Source organism: Perognathus longimembris, chromosome 13 (genome assembly GCF_023159225.1).
Source record: "Perognathus longimembris pacificus isolate PPM17 chromosome 13, ASM2315922v1, whole genome shotgun sequence".
Classification (NCBI taxonomy): domain Eukaryota; kingdom Metazoa; phylum Chordata; class Mammalia; order Rodentia; family Heteromyidae; genus Perognathus; species Perognathus longimembris.
The window spans coordinates 54693555-54712489 of NC_063173.1; the positions used below are offsets into that span (position 1 = coordinate 54693555).

Genomic DNA, 18935 nt, shown 5'->3' on the forward strand with positions numbered 1-18935 from the left:
TTGGGCTGCCGGGGGTGGGGGGGGGGAGGAGGTCCTTGCGGGGACACCGCGAGGCCGGCCCGGGCATCCAGCCCGGCACTGTCCGGACGGCGGGGTCTGGGTTCGAGCCCGCGCCCACGGTGCTGGGCTGACCCCCGGGAGGGAGGGGGGCGAGTCCGTGCGCTCCAGCCGACAGCGAGCCCCAGGGCTGGGGCTCCGAGACGGCTTCCCGGCTCTGCCTCCGTCCTGCCCGCCGGTGCGGGGCGCCCCAGCCGCGCGGGGCCGCGCTTACCTGGGCTGGCCGCCTCCGGGTCCCGGTACATGGTCCCCCTCGTCGCCGGCTCCCTCCGGGCTCCTCAGAGCCGCCCGCGGCCGCGCCTTGCTCCGCCGCCGCCGCTGCAGGGCATGGGGCCGGGCGACCCCCGGGGGCGGGTCCGAGGGCGGGGGCCGCGCGGGGCTGCACCGAGCCGCCGAGTCCGGGAGCGGGGGCCGCCCGCCAGCGCTCCCGCCCGCCCGCCGAGCCTCCTCCCTCCGGCCTGCGCGCCCGCCGCGTGTGCGCGCCGGAGCGTGTGTGAGTGTGTACGAGGCGGGGTGCGTGCGTGCGTGTGTGTGCGTGTGTGTGTGTGTGTGTGTGTGTGTGAGCGCGCCCGGGGCACCGCCGGCGCCGCCCGCCCGCCCGCCCGCCGCCGCCGCCGCCGCCGCCGCCGAGCACCGCTGCCACCGCCTGCGCCCGCGGCCGCCCGCTGCCGGCCGAGCGCCGCACTGCAGCCCGCGCCCCGCGCGCCCGCCCGCCGGCCCGGCCGCCGCCGCCCCGAGCCGCCCCGAGGGCACGGCCGCCGCCCCGCGCTCGCCGCCCGCTCCCCGGCCCCCGCGCCTCGGCGCTGGGAATCGGCACGTCCCGCCGCCGCACGGCGCGAGCCGCCCGACCCGTGCTGCCCAGATGGCAGCGGCCTGGCACCGGGCAGGGCCGCCGGGTAGCCGGCCACCTCCTCCGAGGTGTCCTCTGGCTCCGTTCCGAAAGGCGAGGCGATCCGCGCCGGGTTTTTCGCGGGCGGCCGCTCGAGGGCGTCAGCTCCGGACTTGACACCGCAGGGTCCTTGGAAGAGAGGCTGGTGTGCGCAAAAACCAGGAGTGGATTTTTTTTCCTTTCTGCTAGCGTTGGGCCTGGGTCAGCCACGGTTCCCCATTCCCAGCTGGAGCGGACTAGGCTAGAATCCCAGTCCTCAGTGGGGCGCTGGGCCTGGTGCCCCTTCTCACCTAACTCCAGCAGACCTTTTAGCCTCCATCCACGCGCCTCCCCTCCCTCCCCTGACCCAGCACCTCCATGGTAGGAACCGAATTCCTCCTTCCTCCTTCCCTGCCCACCCCGAGGTTCTCCTGGCCCTCTGCCCCTCTGCTGGTTTAGCGCAGTCCGTTCTCAGGCGAACTCGTTTCCTTTCTCTACCGCATGGGAACTGTTTGAGTCTGCCAGTGGGGAGATCTGACCATCTCCCAACGACTTCAAAGGGGCATCAGGTACCGAGATCTGTAGAGATTCCTCACATACACAACCAGACACAGACCAAGACACTCCCCACAGTACACTCCCCCTCCCCCCCCCCCAGGTAGGCAAGAGGGCAAAAGGCCAGGTCTGCAGAAGCCTCCTGCCCTGCCCTCTGCTGAAAAATCAAGAGCCAGGCTTCCCCGTGTCAAGAATTCCTATTCCCACCCCAGAAATCCACTGCATGGGCTCATGTTCAGCCGCACCTTCACCTTTAGGAAGAACAGCAGGCAGCTAGCACCCTCCCACAGGGATGAGCCTCTGTCCCAAGTCTCCCCCTTCCAACACACGCCTGCGTGTGCACGCACGCACACACACACACACACCATCCCCTAGAACTCACATGGAACTACCCCCCCACCCCCTGCACATTCACCTCCACCCACGGCTTTTCCGGTTGAGAAACAGATAAGGAAATCCCCCCCCCCCCCCCAGCAAACCTTCTTTAAGACTGTTCCGGTGGAGAACAGATTTCCTGAGATTGAATATTCTAATTAAAAATGGAAAAAGGGGAAAGAAAATAAAAAAAAGAAAAAGCATCTGTAGGTGAAGGCCTGCAACTTTTCTGCGGCCAAAATCTCAGCCCTCACCCTGTATGGTCAAGGGCCATTATTCTGTTCTCACCCAGGAGTAATCCACTGTCTCAACCCACGCTCCCCCCCGCCTTTTTTTTGGGTCCCAGGACTATGATACCAATGCAGACCCTTTTGGGCCTGACAAACCCCAGAAAGCTAAGCCAATAGCTTGGCATTCTGGGGTCTTCCGCCTTCACTTATTTTCCCTCCCACCCCCAGCTGTCTCTCATTGCCTTATAAAGAGTAAACAGTGCACCCTTCTGGCACCTTCCTCCACCCCAACCATCAGTGGGCACACAGGGAGATTTCTTGTTCAGGGATCTCCTCACCCCAGAGCCTTTCCCCTCATCAACCTGAGAGCCAGAAAAGGGACAGTAGAATTTCTTGTTGCAGCTCAACAGGTCTTTACTGGGCATTGGGGATCACCCAGTTTTCTCAGAGTTGATGGAGAGGCCATCAAAGAGATGGCTCAGCCCACTTCCTTGTGGAACAGATGGTAAAGGCAAGGCCTCTAGAGAAGGAAGACTCAAGTTGCTAAAGGTCCCAGAGCATCACAGCTCAAAGAGCTATTGAGAGCCCAAGAGAAACCCTTTGTCCTAATACCTAGCTTTTGGCCAACTGCTGTGAGATTCAAGAGAAGGATCAACACCGCTCCCATTGCCAAGAGCTTAAAGCCAGACCCTTACAAGAATAAAAAAATCTCAGACTCATTCACTCCCAGCAGGCATTAGACAGCCGTCATACCAGAACGTCAGAGCTGGAGAGCCCACAGCCATGCCAGATATGATACCCCAAAACAGCACTGGGTAAACCAAGTCTCCAAGGCACTGGGAATCTTGGGTGGTTTTCTCTCTCTTGCAAGCTTCAAGAGGGACTTTAAAGATACCTTTGCTCTGGATCTCAGTCACTTTGTTGAGGAAGTTCAGAGGCTTTTGAAAGAGGCAGAAATACAGATTTATGTAGCTCAGCCATAACGGCTATGATTAACATGGGCAGACAGACATCTGGGCCCATTTCCTCATTCCATACAAAAGGAATAAAAAGACTTATTCCTTTGATGAGTATAAGATTAAATGTGATGATACAGTAAAAGCACTTAAAATGATACTTGCAGCATATGACGGGTTCTTGGTAGATACTGAGTGCCAATGATGATTTTTATTTGTTTATTCTTCACAGGGACACCACATACTCCCCATTTTATGTTTTTCCTGTCAAGAAAGTTCCTTCAGATGTCTAGCTTTAAATCATTTGCTGCATTTGAAGGCTTACTCTCTCCTGCTGGAGCATGGTAAGAGCCAAACCTTCTGAGCACTCGTGGACTCAGCAGAGGAGACAGGCAAGAGTCTACAGGAGAACAGGGTTCCTGGGCCACACACAGAAGATGGGAGGCTGTAAGTCACCCCTGCCCAGCCTCAGGTTTTGCCTCTCCCAGGAGACAACCTGGGCCTCTGAAGCCTATGCTGTTTCTGGTACCCATGGGGGGGGGGCTGCCCAAAGAGGCCTTGTCATTCCATGACGCTGTTGGGCCCTGTGTCCTCGGTTCCATGACGTGGCAGGAAACACTGGCAGCACCTGGCTCCCCAAAGACTTCGCTGCAGCCTGCTGTGGACCCCTCAGGCCTGTTTCCCATCTGGCACCGTCAGGGCCAGGTGTCCTGGGTCGGTGGCTTCAGGGAGGCACTGGAAGTAGGGAGGGACATTTTGTCCCTCAGGAGCAGATGCCTGGCCTGTACTCTCCCAAACAAGGCCCCTGGGGGCTGCCTGGCTGTGTTGCTAGGCCACAGCGATGAGGCAAGGTGCCTGGGTTCCCGCTGGCCTCTAAACTGGCATGGTCTCCCACGGCTGCCGTCTCCCTACAGTTCCTGTCCCCTTGTCCCCGCCCCCCCCGGGCTCCAGGATGAATTATTAATAAAAATGCTGAGGAAGCCTTTTGCGAAGCTCACGTGACAGAACAAACACACCTCTCCCCCTCGCCACTCTCCACGTAGCAAGGGATTCAGACTGGAGTGTTGGCCTGCTTCAGGAGGGACAGGCTGTGTGACAAGCCCGAGGGGCCAAGGTCATGTGCGTGCTGAGGTGCCAGATCTCGAGCAAGGACTTGTTCTGCATCTGCTCCGTGGCGGACCCCTTCTTCCTCCTCTGCAAAGATCAAGACTCTAGGGAGGGTAAAAGCATAAAATTAGCAAATATCATCCTCCTCCCTCTGCCCCCACTCCCCAAGGGCAGGACAGCCAGGTCCTGGAAGGCTGCTTCAGCCATCTCTTTGTCCACCTCATCATGGTAGAGACAGATCAATACTTACTGATTAATTACCTCCTTCCTCCAGACCCAGGAGCCAAGGTATCTCACGTCCTACCTGGGGTCTAGGCTTCTACGCCTGCTAGGTTCTGTAGAGGAGGCCTGGGCCTCAAGACACAGGGACTGGAGTTCTGAGCTCAGGGCCAGAACATCAGGCTTGAACTCCGGCCCTTGCCTCGCCCCCTTTCTCTAGCTTGTTTGGATTTGACTTCTCTAGGCCTCAGTTCCAGGGAACAGGGCTAATAATTACACTGTGTAGAGATATTAAATATATATTAGAAAGCCAGGTGCCAGTGGCTCATACATCTAATCCTAGCTACCCAGGAGGCAGAGATGTGAGGATTGTGATGTGAAGCCAGCCTGGACAGGAAAGTCCACGAGAGACTCTTCACTCCAATTAACCAGCAAAAAGCCAAAAGGAGAGCCATGGCTCAAGGAATAAAAAGACAGTCTTGAGTGAAAAAGCTAAAGGACATTGCCCAGGCCCTGTACCGGCATACCATAAACAAGTCAGGTAGATAGATAGATAGACAGATTATATATATATATGTATATGCATGTCTCTGTGTGTATATATATATATATATACACTCTAGCTTGGGTTTCTGGCTCCCTCCAGATTCTAAGGCCCCTAACCAAGCCTGACTTTCCATAGTCCCAGGTCCTCATCAGATTCTGAAACTTTTCCTTGTTCCAACCCACCCTCATTCCACCCATCTTCTCATATTATTATTATTATTATTATTATTTTGTCAGTCACAGGGCTTGAACTCTGGGCCTGGGCACTGTCCCTGAACTCTTCAGCTCAAGGCTAGTGCTCCATCACTTGAGCCACAGCACCATTTCTGGTTTTCTGGTGGTTAACTGGAGATAAGAGTCACGTGGACTTTCCTGCCTGGGCTGGCTTTGAACATTGATCCTCAGATCTCAGCCTCCTGTGTAGCTAGGTTCATAGGTGTGAGCCACTGGCCCCCAGCCCAACTTCCCATCTTGTTTCTCCCCCTAACCTCCTCTCTTCCCAATTCTGCCCAAGTCTTCCTCTTCTCCATGGTCATCTGACACCCACATATGTGTGGCTTGGGACCCTCCTAACACTTCACGGTCCCCTATTCCTTCTTCCAGCCACCCCGACTTTGGGACAGCTGCAGCTTCATTTGGAAGCTTGGCCCTAGACCTTTGTTCCAGAACCCCTGGAACAGACTGGGGTCCTGGGGAAACTTACTGGCTTAGCAATTCCAACCTAAGTGACTTAGGAGGTAAATGACCCAGCTGTTTCTTCCAAGGCTTTGTTTATTGTAGGGTACCACAAAGATGATGTCTAACAATCTCCACTGGGCCAGGCACCAGTGGCCCACACATGTCATCCTGGCTACTCAGGAGGCTGAGATCTGAGGATCACAGTTCAAAGCTAACCCGGGCAGGAAAGTCTGTGAGATTCTTATCTCCAATTAACCACCAAGAAACCAGAAGGGGTGCTGGTGGCTCAAAGTGGTAGAGTGCTTGTCTTGAGCAAAAGTGCTCAGGGGACAGTGCCCAGGACCTGAGTTCAAGTCCTATGACCAACCCCTCACCCCCTAAAAAAAAAATCTCCATTGGCTCTCAGGCCCCTTTAGAAATCTAAGAAACCTCACCAATCTCTTCTCCCCCAGAAAGAGGCTTCCACAGGCACAGACACAACGTGTTGTCTATCACTGGGTATGTATTCCTGCAGGTTCCAGATAAAAAAATACAAACACCAAACTTCTTTGGCCTTGGAGGCCTTCACATGGCTTCCAACTTTAGTGGGTCTTAGCTCAGTTCTCAAGCCGCCCTCCTTTCCCCACTGTGACTGCGGATCACGGGTGGGGGTGGGGATGGTGCTTGGTCTCCACCATCTCCCTCCCCTAGCACTCGCAGTGGCTGGAGCCAGCCTGTCTGCAGCTCAGGCTGATGTTTTAAATCCCTTTTAGAACCCATTGAACCGGCTTCACCTGCCTTTCAAGGTATTTAAAGGTTCTTTGACCGAATGCTTTTTGATCCTCCGCTGATGGGAACTGAGTACCAGCTCTCTCACCAACCGCCCCCCCCCCTTTCTCTCCATATGATTAGACACTAAGAGCTCTTTCTTTTTGGTATTATAGAAACTTTCTGTGGTTTGTTCAAAGCCCAAGACCTTGCTGACACCTCCCTGGGAGCCCCAAGCCGGTCAGCTCCAGCTTCCAGTGCCCATCCCCAGAGGCGGCCTAGTTACTAGCATCTTCCAACGTTTGGCAGCCTGGACTATTTGGAGCCTCAGACTGAGCCCAGCTGGTAGATCCTTCCAGGGAGCTTTCATCTGATCTTGGGTAGGATGGAGTATCTGTGTAGGGGGGCGGAGTTGTCCCCCCATCTTCAGCAGACCCCACTTCTGTTCCCCACACTGTTGAGAATATATAGATGAGTATGGAAGGGTGGGGGAGGGTCCATGAGGTGGACTGACCTGCTTTCAAGGTTGAGTAAATGCAATCTCTGAGCTTGAGGCTGACAGGGGGAAACTGAGTCCCCGATTCAAGACTCCGTATTTGAGGGACCGGAGACAAGAATATCCAAGTCAAGCTTGTTGCACCACTCTAGCAACCCAGGCTTCTGATCTCCAAGGCCACGCAGAAGTGTCTAAGGGTGGACCCCAAAGGCAGAGGTCTAGAGGGTGGGGGTGAGATGGGGACCTAGGGAGGCAGCACCTCCACTCCTAACAGCACATGGGGTAGGGGGAAATGGTCACATGCACATGCGCAGTCAGGGCTCAGAGCCCTGGAGCTGGAGGAGGATGGGTGTGTGGGGGGGGAGGGGGTATGTTCACCCTATCCCAGCTGGAGTTGAAGCCCTCTGTGGGGCTGGGGTGCTACCCCAAGGCAAGTCAAGAGGTCATCATGTTGAGGAGAGAGTCCCACCATTCCTGGTTCTGAGCACTTTTTAAAATTTTTTAATCATTTTCGGGCTTGAGGCCAAGGACTTCTTCCTTAGATTTTTCATGTAAAGCTAGTGCTTTACCACTTGAGCCACACCTCCGCTTCTGACTTTTTTGCTGGTTAATTGGAGATAAGAGTCTCCTAGATGCGCCCCCTATCCCCCCCCCCCCCGGGGTTTGACTTCAAACCTCAATCCCCAATCCTCCCAGTGTAGCATCCTTGAGTAGCTTTTTACAGGTGTGAGCCACCAGCACCCCTGGGCCCCCCCCCCCATAGCTTTGGCCTGGTGAGGGTATCAGGAAAAGTCCCAGCATTCCTGGGGGTAGGTGAAATTCAGCTTCCCAGGCCCCCTCTCTCAGCAAAGCCCGCCTCCAGGGACTACTAGACTCTCTGGCCCCGCCAGAGCTAACACCAGCATCTAATCCCGCTCTGTAATAATCATAATAGCAGCAGCCACCATTTATTGAGCTCCGAGGGCTTGCCAGGCCTGAGTGCCAAATGCATAACACACATTATTCTACTTAATAGTCAGTCACAGCCGCCCGATAAAGAAGTCCCACACTGCGGTCCCCTTAGGAAGGCGAGGAGGCTGAGCGTATGGGAGGTGGCTGGCCCAGCCAGGGGGACCACAGGGTGGGAGAGTGAGGCCACCAACCTCGTGGGCTTTGCTTTGTGTGCCTCGGTGGCACTTTCCTGAAGGCTGGGCAGGTACCAGTGTGCAGCCCCAAAGCGGGGTAGGGCTCTGTCCCTGAGGGTGAAGGAGGGGGGAGGAGATAGGGGATCATCCCCATCAGCTCTCTAACTGCTTCATTTCCTCCTGCGCCCCGGCCCAGCCCTGTTCCTGCTCCTGCCCCTCCCAACCGTGGGTGGCCCCCAAGGCTCTGTCCTCTGCCTTGTCTTCCTTCTCACCCTACTCTGTCTCTCCTTATGATCTCATTCACTCCCACAGCCTCAGCGTTTTGCTTCAGCGCAACTCCTGTCCCTGTCCCTGGGGTTCTGACCTCCCTCCCCAGCCCGCTGCCATCTCTGTTCTTAAGGAAGCAGCTCCACTCAAGTGGAGTGAACTCATGACCCGGTTAGGGAAGCTTCTGGACCTTGGCAGAGCCTGGGCCAGGGCCCCGTCCCCCTCCCTAGCCCCAGGTGCCAGAGAGCCTCCATCTCCTCACGTCAGACCCTTTTCTCTGCACAGTGCCTTACACGCTCAGCTCAGGTCTACAGCCACCTTCCTTAGTCCCACATATAGGAGAATCCCTGCCTCCACCTCATCAGGGCTCCTGACTGGTTTCTTGCCTCCCCCATAGCCTCCCCGCCCCCCTGCCAAGGAATCAAGATCTCATCATGACCCCCACCTCCGCGCTCTGCTGTCCCAGCTGTTAATGTCTTGCATGAACACCGTGCAGGGAAGGCTCCTGAATCTTCAATGGCTCCCATTGCTGGTAGAGTCAGGTAGGAGCGTCTTTGCCTGGTGTGGAGTCCTCTCAGTCTTCTCAGGAGGCTGAGCTACGAGGATCAGGGTTCGAAGCCAACGCAGGTGGCAAAGTCCATGAAACTCTTATCGCCACAAGACAAAGGTGAAGCTATGGCTCAAATAGTAGACACCAGCCTTGAGAAAAAAGTAAAAGAGAGAGAGAAAAAAAAGCTAAGGGACAGTGCCCAGGTCCTGAGATCAAGTCCCAGTAGTAGTACAAAACTAAAACAAATGAAAACGAAATCAATTCAGAGTTCCTGTCAGTGGGTTTCTGTCCTTGGGAACTCAGGTGCCTTTTTACCCCCAGGGAGCTCTCCCAATTTCTCCCCGGGGGAGTTTGAATTCTTCTCTTCTGTAGCCCACAGAACGTTCCCAGCTGTGCCCTGGCGCAGTTGCCCACTTTAATTGTATTGATATATGCCCCGGCATGGTGGCAAATGCATGTCAACCCAGCCACTAGAAAGACAGAAGCAGGAGCATCTCAATCCAGGCTCAAGCCCAGCCCAGCAAAGTTATCCAGGCCCTATCATTACGTTTTTTCCCCCTTTTTGTTAGTACTGGAGAGCTGACTACTGGAGCCACACCCTTAGCAAGACCTTATCTCATAAAATAATAAATATAAGGGCTGGAGGCATTCCTCAAGGGCCAGAAGCCCTGGGCTCAGTCCCTAGTACTGAAAAAAAAAAAAAAAAAAAAAAAAAAAGGATGTACTTCTTAAATCCCATGAAGGACTTGGAGCTCTTTATCTCTGTAAGCTGATCTAATCTTAAATAACTGTATCTTACGTTTTGGACAGGGTCTTACTTACTATGTAGCCCAGACTGCTCTGGAACTTTTTTTTTTTTTTTTTTTTTTGGCCAGTCCTGGGGCTTGGACTCAGGGCCTGAGCACTGTCCCTGGCTTCTTTTTGCTCAAGGCTAGCACTCTGCCACTTGAGCCACAGCGCCACTTCTGGCCATTTTCTGTATATGTGGTGCTGGGGAATCGAACCCAGGGCCTCACGTACATGAGGCAGGCACTCTTGCCTCTAGGCCATATCCCCAGCCCAGCTCTGGAACTTTTGATCTTCCTGGTTTAACCTCCTCAACGCTGGGGCTATGGGCATGTGCCACTATGCCCAGTTCTGGGAGCTCTTTAAATGTAGGAACTACTCCCACCCTCATCTTTTTCCCTCACTGTTTTCTCCATCTATTTAGCAAACATCAACTGAGTGGCTACCACGTGTTAAGTTCCACATACACACATCCCTACGCTAGACCACCTCTAGTAATAGGCACACAGAAAGACTAAAGGAGGAGTGCTCAGAGTGTATACAACAGAGTCAGAGCGACTCTGAACTAGGCAACCATTTCCATTCCTCCAGGCTCTTATTATACACCAGGCCTTGGCCTAGGCAGGAAGGGAGAGGAGGGGGAGGTACCAGCTGAATGGAACAAGAAACAATTGCAAATGTAGCTATGGGGACCCACAGCAGCATGACCTTAGCCCTGGGGACATCTAGAAGTTTCCCACACGCTCAGTGTCTTGCATCAAACATGGGCCTCATAAATCTCAGCTGAATTAAATGGCTTTAGAGCCGAAAGGGGATGCAATAGAGTCTATCAGGGGAGAGGAATAAAAGGAGAGGTCATAGGGAACTTTCACAATGTCGGCACAAATTGGCCCCGTCACCCATCCCAGAAGGGCACATCTGGGGATGAATGAGATAGAAACAAGAGCCTCTCTGAACTCCTGGGAAAAGGGAGCTATATATAAATATCTAGATGATATTATTAGTCTTTTCCCATCATACCAGGTGAATCTTTCTGTCCATGAGCCCTCCGATGCCCTCCTGAGAGAATCAGGTGTACCCCCTGCCAGCTCACTTCTCCTCCTGGGCCTCCGCTTCCCCTCCTGTTGCACAAAGGCTCTGTCAGAGACACTGCACGGTGCAGCTGTCTGACCAGGGTGTACCCCGGACAGAGCCGAGTTGCCCCAGGTGTCACCAAGGCCTCTCCCTGTTCTATTTGTCTTTCTGGTCAAACAAGGCCACACCGAAAATTAGGAAGCGTGGACTTGCTGGCTGCAAGTTTCCCTCTCAGTCCTAGAACAGGGGCTTCAAGGGACGGCAGCTGGCCATGGTCTTTCTTGCCCCCTCTGTGGTGGGCCCCATTCCCTGTCTTTGTCACTAACCCTCATACACACTGTAAGGGAGACCTTGGCCCTGGCTTCACACACACACACACACACACACACACACACACACACACACATTTTCCTTACCCAGTACACGTCATTGGTGACAAGCCCTGCTCTCCTCCCACACACTCCATCGTCAGTCCTTCCCAGCCTCTCCCCATCACTTCCCTCCCCTCCTTCAACTACTGCCACACCCCCTGCCCTAGCCCAGTCCCACCCACATCTCAAGCACCTCCTCACTGGTCCCCACTCCTCTCCAACCCCTATCCACTCACCTCTGGGCATCCAAGCACCAGTGGGCTTGCACATAGCTCCTCAGCTCAGAGCCCTGCTGTGCATCCGGATAGCTCCTAGGAGCAAGCTGGGACTCCTTATTTGGCAGGCAGGTCCCAGAGAAGTGAAGCAATGCTGCCTGCCACAGTTGTGAGGGCAGGAAAACATGTTTGCCCCTGGATGATTCTGGGGACACATTTCCGGGAGAGTAAATGGCAGGTACAAAGGCAGTGCTAGTGCTGGTAACAAGAATCAGAAGCCGGACGCTGGTGGCTCATGCCTGTAACCATAGCTACTCAGGAGGCTGAGATCTGAGGATCATGCTTCGAAGCCACCCAGGGCAGGAAAGGCTGTGAGACTCTTCTCTCCCATTAACCACCACAAACTGGAAGTAGAGCCGTGGCTCAAAAGTGGTAGAGCACTAGCCTTGAGCACTAAAGCTCAGGGACAGTGCCCAGGTCCTGAATTCAAAAGATAAAAGAAAAAAAAAAAGAAGGAGGAGGAGGAAGAGGAGGAGAGAGGAGGAGGAGGAGGAGGAGGAGGAGGAGGAGGAGGAGGAGGAGGAGGAGGAGGAGGAGGAGGAGGAAAGAAAGAAACCTGACATGGAAGTAACTCCTGGGATCTGTGTGGGAAGCATGTCAGGCTGTCCTGGGTGCTGGGAGTTGGGTGCTGTTCATTCCCAGCCCATAGGGAGCCACCATCTTAGTAGGGAGCTCATCAACCAGCAGGGAGTATGGCAGAAGTCTGAGTGCCATGAGAGAGAGGTGGGGCGGTGGGAAGGCTAGCTGGGATTCTGGGTGTGGTCTGAGTATGACATTAGGTCAAGTGGATTTCAGGGGGAGGATGGCACCGGAGCAGATTGGAGAGGGGGCAAAGTTGGCGTGGTAGTTCTTTGAGTGATGAGCACCCGTGACAGGGACCAGCCAGAGCAAAGACCCTATGGAGAGATGGTGCCTGGTGTTGCAGGGAAAGCAAGATGGCTGGGAGGGAGGGAAGGAAAGGGAGGGAGTAGGAGGGTGAGTGTCAAGGTGGAGGGGGAGGGAAGGCACTGGAAGGACTTTGAAAGCAGGAAAGCTCCTGGGGTGGTTTTTTTAATTTTATTTGTGGAACGTGTGTGTGTGTGTGTGTGTGTGTTGGGCTGTATGCAGAGGGAGCCAGGCAGGGCTGGGCTGCAAGTGGGAGCCGCGTGGCTGCAATTGTAATCATCTAGGAGACGAATGAGGGTGGTGGGAGGCCCTAGGGGTGGGTTCCAGATCAGTGGATCTCTTCCGAAGGCAGAGCTGACAGGGTTTCCTGATGGATGGGATGTGGGCTGTGGTGGAAAAGGAGGAGGTGAGATTGCCTTCAAGGTTTTGGCCTGGGCGTTTGGCAGGATGGCAGTGCCAGTGGCTGCGGTGGGAAGGAGTCTGTGATACAGAGGTGGCACTTCCTCTATCTTCTTTTCCTTATCCCTCAACCCCAAGGAGCCTTTTTAGATTCCCTCTCACCTCCCAGTCATCCTGCCCCTGGGACTGTTCAACCCTGTACCTGGCCTGTGTGTGTGTTGGTGTACTTTGGTTCTTTGCTTGCTTCCTTTCTTCCTTCCCTTCCCTTCCCTTCTTCCCCACCCTTTCTCTCCTCTCTCTCTCTCTCTCTTTTTCTCTCTCTCTCTCTCTCTCATTGTTGGTAGTGGTGGTTGTGGAGTTTGAACTCAAGGTCTAGGCGCTGTTCCTGAGCTCTTCTGCTCAAGGCTACCACTCTACATCTTTGAGCCACAGCTCCACTTCAGGCTTTCTGGTGGTTCCTTGGAGATAAGAGTTTCAAAGAGGGGCTGGGAATATGGCTTAGTGGCAAGAGTGCTTGCCTCCTACACATGAAGCTCTCAGTTCGATTCCCCAGCACCACATATATGGAAAATGGCCAGAAGTGGCGCTGTGGCTCAGGTGGCAGAGTGCTAGCCTTGAGCAGGAAGAAGCCAGGGACAGTGCTCAGGCCCTGAGTCCAAGGCCCAGGACTGGCCAAAAAAAAAAAAGAGTTTCAAAGACTTTCCTGCCTGGGCTGGCTTTGAACTGAGATCCTCAGATCCAGCCTTCTGAGTAGCTAGGATTACAGGCGTGAGCCACCAGTACCCTGCTCACTTTGGCTCTTTGGAAAGTTATAAACCATTGTAATGTCCAAGATGTTCCCTCCTCCAACCTATTTTTGCCTCCTCAGGAGAGATAATGTCCCCCATAAAGGAAGTGCGTGCTTGAGCAAGTTGTACAAAGGGAAGCAGAGTTCTTGTGTGGATGACTGGGAATTTGAGGTCCTAACTGGAGGTGCTGATTTGGGACTCAACAGTTAAAAAAACAAACAAAAAGAAAAGCTGGAATTGGAGTTGTGGGTAAGTGGTAGAGCACTAGCCTTGAGCAAAAAACAAACAAACAAAAAAACTCAGGGACAGCACCCAGCCTGCCCATCCCCCCAAAAGGAAAAATGTCCTGTCAAGATCCTCTGGGATAGGGGCTGGGAATATGGCCTAGTGGCAAGAGTGTTTGCCTCGTATACATGAGGCCCTGGGTTTGATTCCTCAGCACCACATATACAGAAAATGGCCAGAAGTGGCACTGTGGCTCAAGTGGCAGAGTGCTAGCCTTGAGCAAAAAAGAAGCCAGGGACAGTGCTCAGGCCCTGAGTTCACGGCCTAGGACTGGCCAAAAAAAAAAAAAAAGATCCCCTGGGATGGTTGGCTGTCAGTCTTCCTGAGATGCTTTCTACTGGGCTTTCTGGTCTGTGGTGCTCACCCCTTCTCTTCCAACCTTTCTGGTTGTGTGTTCCTTCTGAATTCTTTACTTTTTTGTCAGTTGCGGGGCTTGAACTCAGGGCCTGGGTGCTGTCTCTGAGCCTCTTTGTGCTCAAGGCTAGCGCTCTACCACTTTAGCCACAGCACTACTTGAAGTTTTTGAGTGGTTCATTGGAGACAAGAGTCTCATGGGGGACTTTTCTGCCCGGGATGGCTTTGAACCTCGATCCTCAGATCTCAGCCTCCTGAGTAGCTAGGACTACAGGCATGAGCCACCAGCGCCTGGCTTCTTCAGAATTCTTTGCTGGTTCTTTCTCTTCTCCAGCCCTCTGGATGTCATGGGGCTATAATCCCAGCTATTGAAAAGCATAGGTAGAAGGGTGGTGGTCTGGGTCTGACCTAGTGAAAAACATGAGATCCTACCCCGATAACAATTAGAAGCAAAAAGGGCTAGAGGTATGGCTCAAGTGGTAGAGCAGTTTCCTAGCAAGCTCAAGACACTAAGTTAAAAACGAGAGAGAGAGAGAGAGAGAGAGAGAGAGAGAGAGAGAGAGAGAGAGAGAGAGAGAGAGAGAGAGAGAGAGAGAGAGCTGGGGATATGGCCTAGTGGCAAGAGAGCTTGCCTCGGATACATGAGGCCCTGGGTTCAATTCCCCAGCACCACATATACAGAAAACAGCCAGAAGTGGCGCTGTGGCTCAAGTGGCAGAGTGCTAGCCTTGAGCAGGAAGAAGCCAGGGACAGTGCTCAGGCCCTGAGTTCAAGGCCCAGGACTGACCAAAAAAAGAGAGAGAGAGATGCAATGGGGGTGGGGGCGGGAGGAAAGAAAACCATGACCGTGGATAGAGACAACTCTGGGACACGTTGGGCTGCGGAGGAAGATGAAATGCGGCAGGTGAGGAAGGGCCAGTGGGGTGAGATGGGAGGAGGTTTGTTCCCTGATGGCGCAGATCTGTGGAAAGGGACGGGCAATGGCTGATGGAGGTGAAGCTGGAGCAGATGAGAGGGGGCCAGGCCCCTTGTGTGATCTGATGAGGAGCAGTGTGGGTGGGTAGCCATCTCCAGGGCCCGGGGCAGAGCATGTGGGCACAGCTACTGGCGGGAGGGAAGAAGGGCACGCGTGGATCTGAAAGTACTTCTGAGAAGCTGGATTGTCTGTGGGGAGTGGGAAACAAGGTCATCCACGGGGAGGGAAGAGAAGTGGGGAGGGCGGAGGCAGAGGTGAGGGGAATGGAGGGAACTGGGATGGGCCACCGTAGCCTTCTCAGCCCTGGAGTCTCAGGCCCAAGGCAGCAGCCCACCTCAAGGTATCTGGCCCCCTGGTGCTCCCTGCTCCTGCTCCTCCAAGCAGGATCTCGTTGGTTCCTTCCTGTTCCAGCCAAGCCTTCGGTGCTGGAATCCTCCTTGCTCTACACCCTGGCAAGCTTTGCTTTGCCCTTCCCCCCTTTTTTCTTTTTTAATTTCCTCATGCTTATTTTCTCATCTGCAAAATAGAAGCCACGGTAGGAGCGGGCGCTGTGGTGTTTACTACTTTGTACCTGTTGCTTGAACAGAGGAAGAAGGACTCCGCAGAGTCAAGGGTAGGGTGGTACATGCCTGGAATCCCAGCCCCCAGGAAGCGAGGGCTGGGGGATCGATCGGTCGCCCGGGTCACAGATGTCAGAGCCGCCTGGAGCAGAAATGAGACCCTTTCTCAGAAACGTTAAAAGGGGGGTGCCAGTGGCTCACACCTCTCATTCTAGCTACTCGAGATCTGAAGATGGTGGATTGAAGCTAGCCTGGGTAGACTCCATCTCCAATTAAACGGCAAAAAGCGAGACTGCAGGTGTGGCTCAAGTGGGAGAGTACCAGCCATGGGCAAATAAGCTGATGGAAAGCTTAAGTTCCAGCCCTGAGTTCCAGCCCTGCCCCCCCCTCCACATACACACAAAGCAATTAAGGGAGGGGAGGGTCTCTCTCTATCTTGGTGTGCCAATGACTGGGAGAAGAGCTATGTAACACCTGTGTCCCCGTGTCCTGGCTAAGAGAGGACTCTGATCACCCAGCTGCAGCTCTCAGTGCCCCCTTAAGGTCAGGGCTGTGCCAGGCTCTTTCAGTGGCGCGCTGGGCACTGGCAGAGGCCTCCTTCCCCAGGCCCCACCCTTCATACTTCCTTCTCAACCTGGCCCTTCCTGTTTTTCCCTCCTGGCCCTCTGGAGGCCATTTCCTCTGCAGGGTCACCGTGGGGTTGTTGCTTTCTCTCTCCAGAGTCCAGAGCTCTCTGCATTCAGGAACTTCACAAATCCCAGAACCGAGTCTTTGCAACCTCTAGAAAATAGCTTCACTGATCAGCCCCTCCCCAGAGGCTGAGGAGGGAGAAAGGGGGGTTTCTGCTGAGAGTGTGTCCAGTGGGGTGAGTGTGTGTGTGTGTGTGTGTGTGTGTGTGTGTGTGTGTGTGTGTGTGTGGTTTGATCTTGCTCTCTGCCTGGCTGGCAGCAGCCCATAGACCTCAGGAAGAGCTGGTAGCTGTGGAAGGGGGCCTTGGGGCCTTGGGGCCTTGCAGAGTGACCTGCCATGTGCCGGCTGGAGCCCAGCTCCCAGAACACCAGTCTCCAGCCCTCTACAACCTGGAGGTGGCTATAAAGGCTCCTTCCCGGGGCGCCGCATGGAGGAAGGGCTAATGGGCCTGAATGGGCACCCGAGGCTGTTAGGAGAGCTGCCGTGTTCCTGCGCATTCCCAAATGCCTGGTGGGGAGGGCTTGGGCAGGAGCCGCTAAGTGCTGGAACGTGCAAAGGCTGGGATGGGAGCAGGGCAAAGTGCTTCTAACCCCTTAAATGAACCAACCAGCATTTACCAGAAACTTGGTCTGGTCTCAGGCCCTATTTGGAGGCCGGCACCGGCTCTCACTCCTGGCTGCCTTGGTTGCTCATGCATTCTGCCTAAGATTCCAGGAACCCCTTCCCCATTCCCATCTTTGTCCCTCCCTTTGGGAATCCTAGAGGGAAAGGACCATGGCATAGCATCCAGGTGCAAGCTACAAGCTGGCAGGGGTGGGGGGGGTGACTTCAGTCACCCCATCCGTAGTCATGCCCTACTTGTGCCACGAGGAAGAGCACACAGAAAGGATCTGACACTTGTCTAAGGCTGCATAGCTTTTCTTTCTTGGATAAGGAGCTGCATCCTCCCCGCCCCCCTCCCCCAGCAGCCAGATTCCCGCTTCCTTCCCACTTTCTTTCAGGGGATTATGGGATGTAACCAGTTACCGCTTTCTGTCTTGCTTGATGCCAAGCAAGGAGTAGCAGAGTACTCAGCGACAATAATAGTTCCCTTTATGTAACTTGAGGGGAGGGAGGGAAGGGGAGAGGGAAGGGGTGACATTGACCAAAAGGCATTGTACTCATAACACGACCTAGGGAATGGTAACCCAGTTTGTACAACTACTTGCAATAATAATATCAACAAATAATAGTTCCCATTTATTGAGGAGCTACCATGTGTCAGCCAGCTTGTCCGGGGCAGGTGGGTGACAGAGATGTGGTAGCCCCCACAGGGCTCAGGGGACTGCAATAAATCCCACCACCTCCTGTGTGGTTGCTGTGGCTGGCCCCAGTTTACAGATAGGGAAACTGAGGTTCAGAGAATGCACATGACTGAGGAGCCAATGAGTTGTCAGAGCAGGGATTTGAACCCAGGGAGTCAGACTCCATCCATAATCCTGTCTTCTGAGCATTGCAAGGTTTCAGGAAGCATCCTGAACTGGGCTGGCTTTCCCCATGCTGGACCTCAGTTGTCTCAGTTGGAGAGATCTAGAAGATTCTTTTCAGCAATTATAGAATATCAAAAGTCCTGGCAATCTGGATCCTTGAAAGACATAGTCAAGAATCCTCCCCTCCCTGCCACAGCATGGAAATGGGTGGGGAGGGGGCAGGAACTCCGCTTCGCAGTGGGGGAGAGGTTGGACTCCGTCCCCACCCCCATGCCAACCCAGCCTGGCCATGCTATGGGCCTTCCGGTGGCTTTCCATTCCCACCAGTGCTCAAGGGTCCAAGTTCTAGGCAATGCCTCTCCTCAGCTGCCTATCACTGAGGGGCAGCTTCCCTGCCACCTCCCCATTGGCCAGAGGGAAGCTTGGGGGTGGGACCTGGAGAAGATGGAGTGGGCAGATAGAGAATCACGACAGGTAGCGCTGGGAGGTGGCGAGGGCTCTGCAGAGACCACACTCCGCTGGAAAGGCATTTCTCCACGTGGGCACGCCTGCCAGGTAGTGGGAGGACCATTTCTTTCTTTTGCTTTTTTTATCCCTAACTAACGTGGCTGGGAGTGAGGCCAGCCAGGGAGAGATGGAGGATGGAGCCCCAGGTCTGTAGCTGAGGCTTCAGATGATGGACGCTCAGTGCTCAGGGGCTTCTCCATCCCTGATGGGTTCTGCATCCCTTTGCAAACCCAGGCTCAACCCAGGCCGCCTCCGGGTCTGGCTGGGCAGGGGAAGGGCTAGCCCTGCTCTCTATGCCTTCAAGACTCTCGTGGTGTTAACATGTGAGTGCCAGTGCCTCTCCCCATTTTACAGACAAAGCCACTGTGACTAGGGGTGGGAAAGTGATGAGTCTCCTAGGAATTCTCCAGCCAGGTAGGAATAGGGTTTGGGAAACGTATCTGGTAAGAAGCACCACCCCCCTCTCTTAGTATTGGGGCTCAAGCTCAAAGCCTCCCACTTTCGCTTGGCTTTCATGCTCAGGACTGGCACTCCACCACTTGAACCACACCTCCATTTTCAGGTTTTTGCTGCTCAATTGGAGATAAGATTGCCACAGGCTTTCCTGCCCTGGCTAGCTTCAAACCGAGATCCTCTGCTCTCAGCCTCCTGAGTAGCTAAGATTACAGGTGAGAGCCTCTTTATTAAAGGATTGGGAATGCAGAGGGACAAAGCGGCCAACCCGACTATGAGAGTTCCCAG

General features: G+C 54.4%; 1 protein-coding gene across 2 annotated transcripts in view; it reads right to left on the bottom strand.

The window, feature by feature from the left end:
- Syt7 (synaptotagmin 7) overlaps nucleotides 1–358 on the bottom strand; it is a 57670-nt gene extending 57312 nt beyond the window's left edge. For both annotated transcript variants that reach the window (XM_048359916.1, XM_048359915.1), the window contains exon 1: nucleotides 272–358. In XM_048359916.1, the coding sequence (XP_048215873.1) occupies nucleotides 272–302 (31 nt within the window). In that variant the 5' untranslated portion in view covers nucleotides 303–358. The remainder of the gene's footprint in view (nucleotides 1–271) is intronic.
- Between the last annotated feature and the right edge of the window lie 18577 nt (nucleotides 359–18935).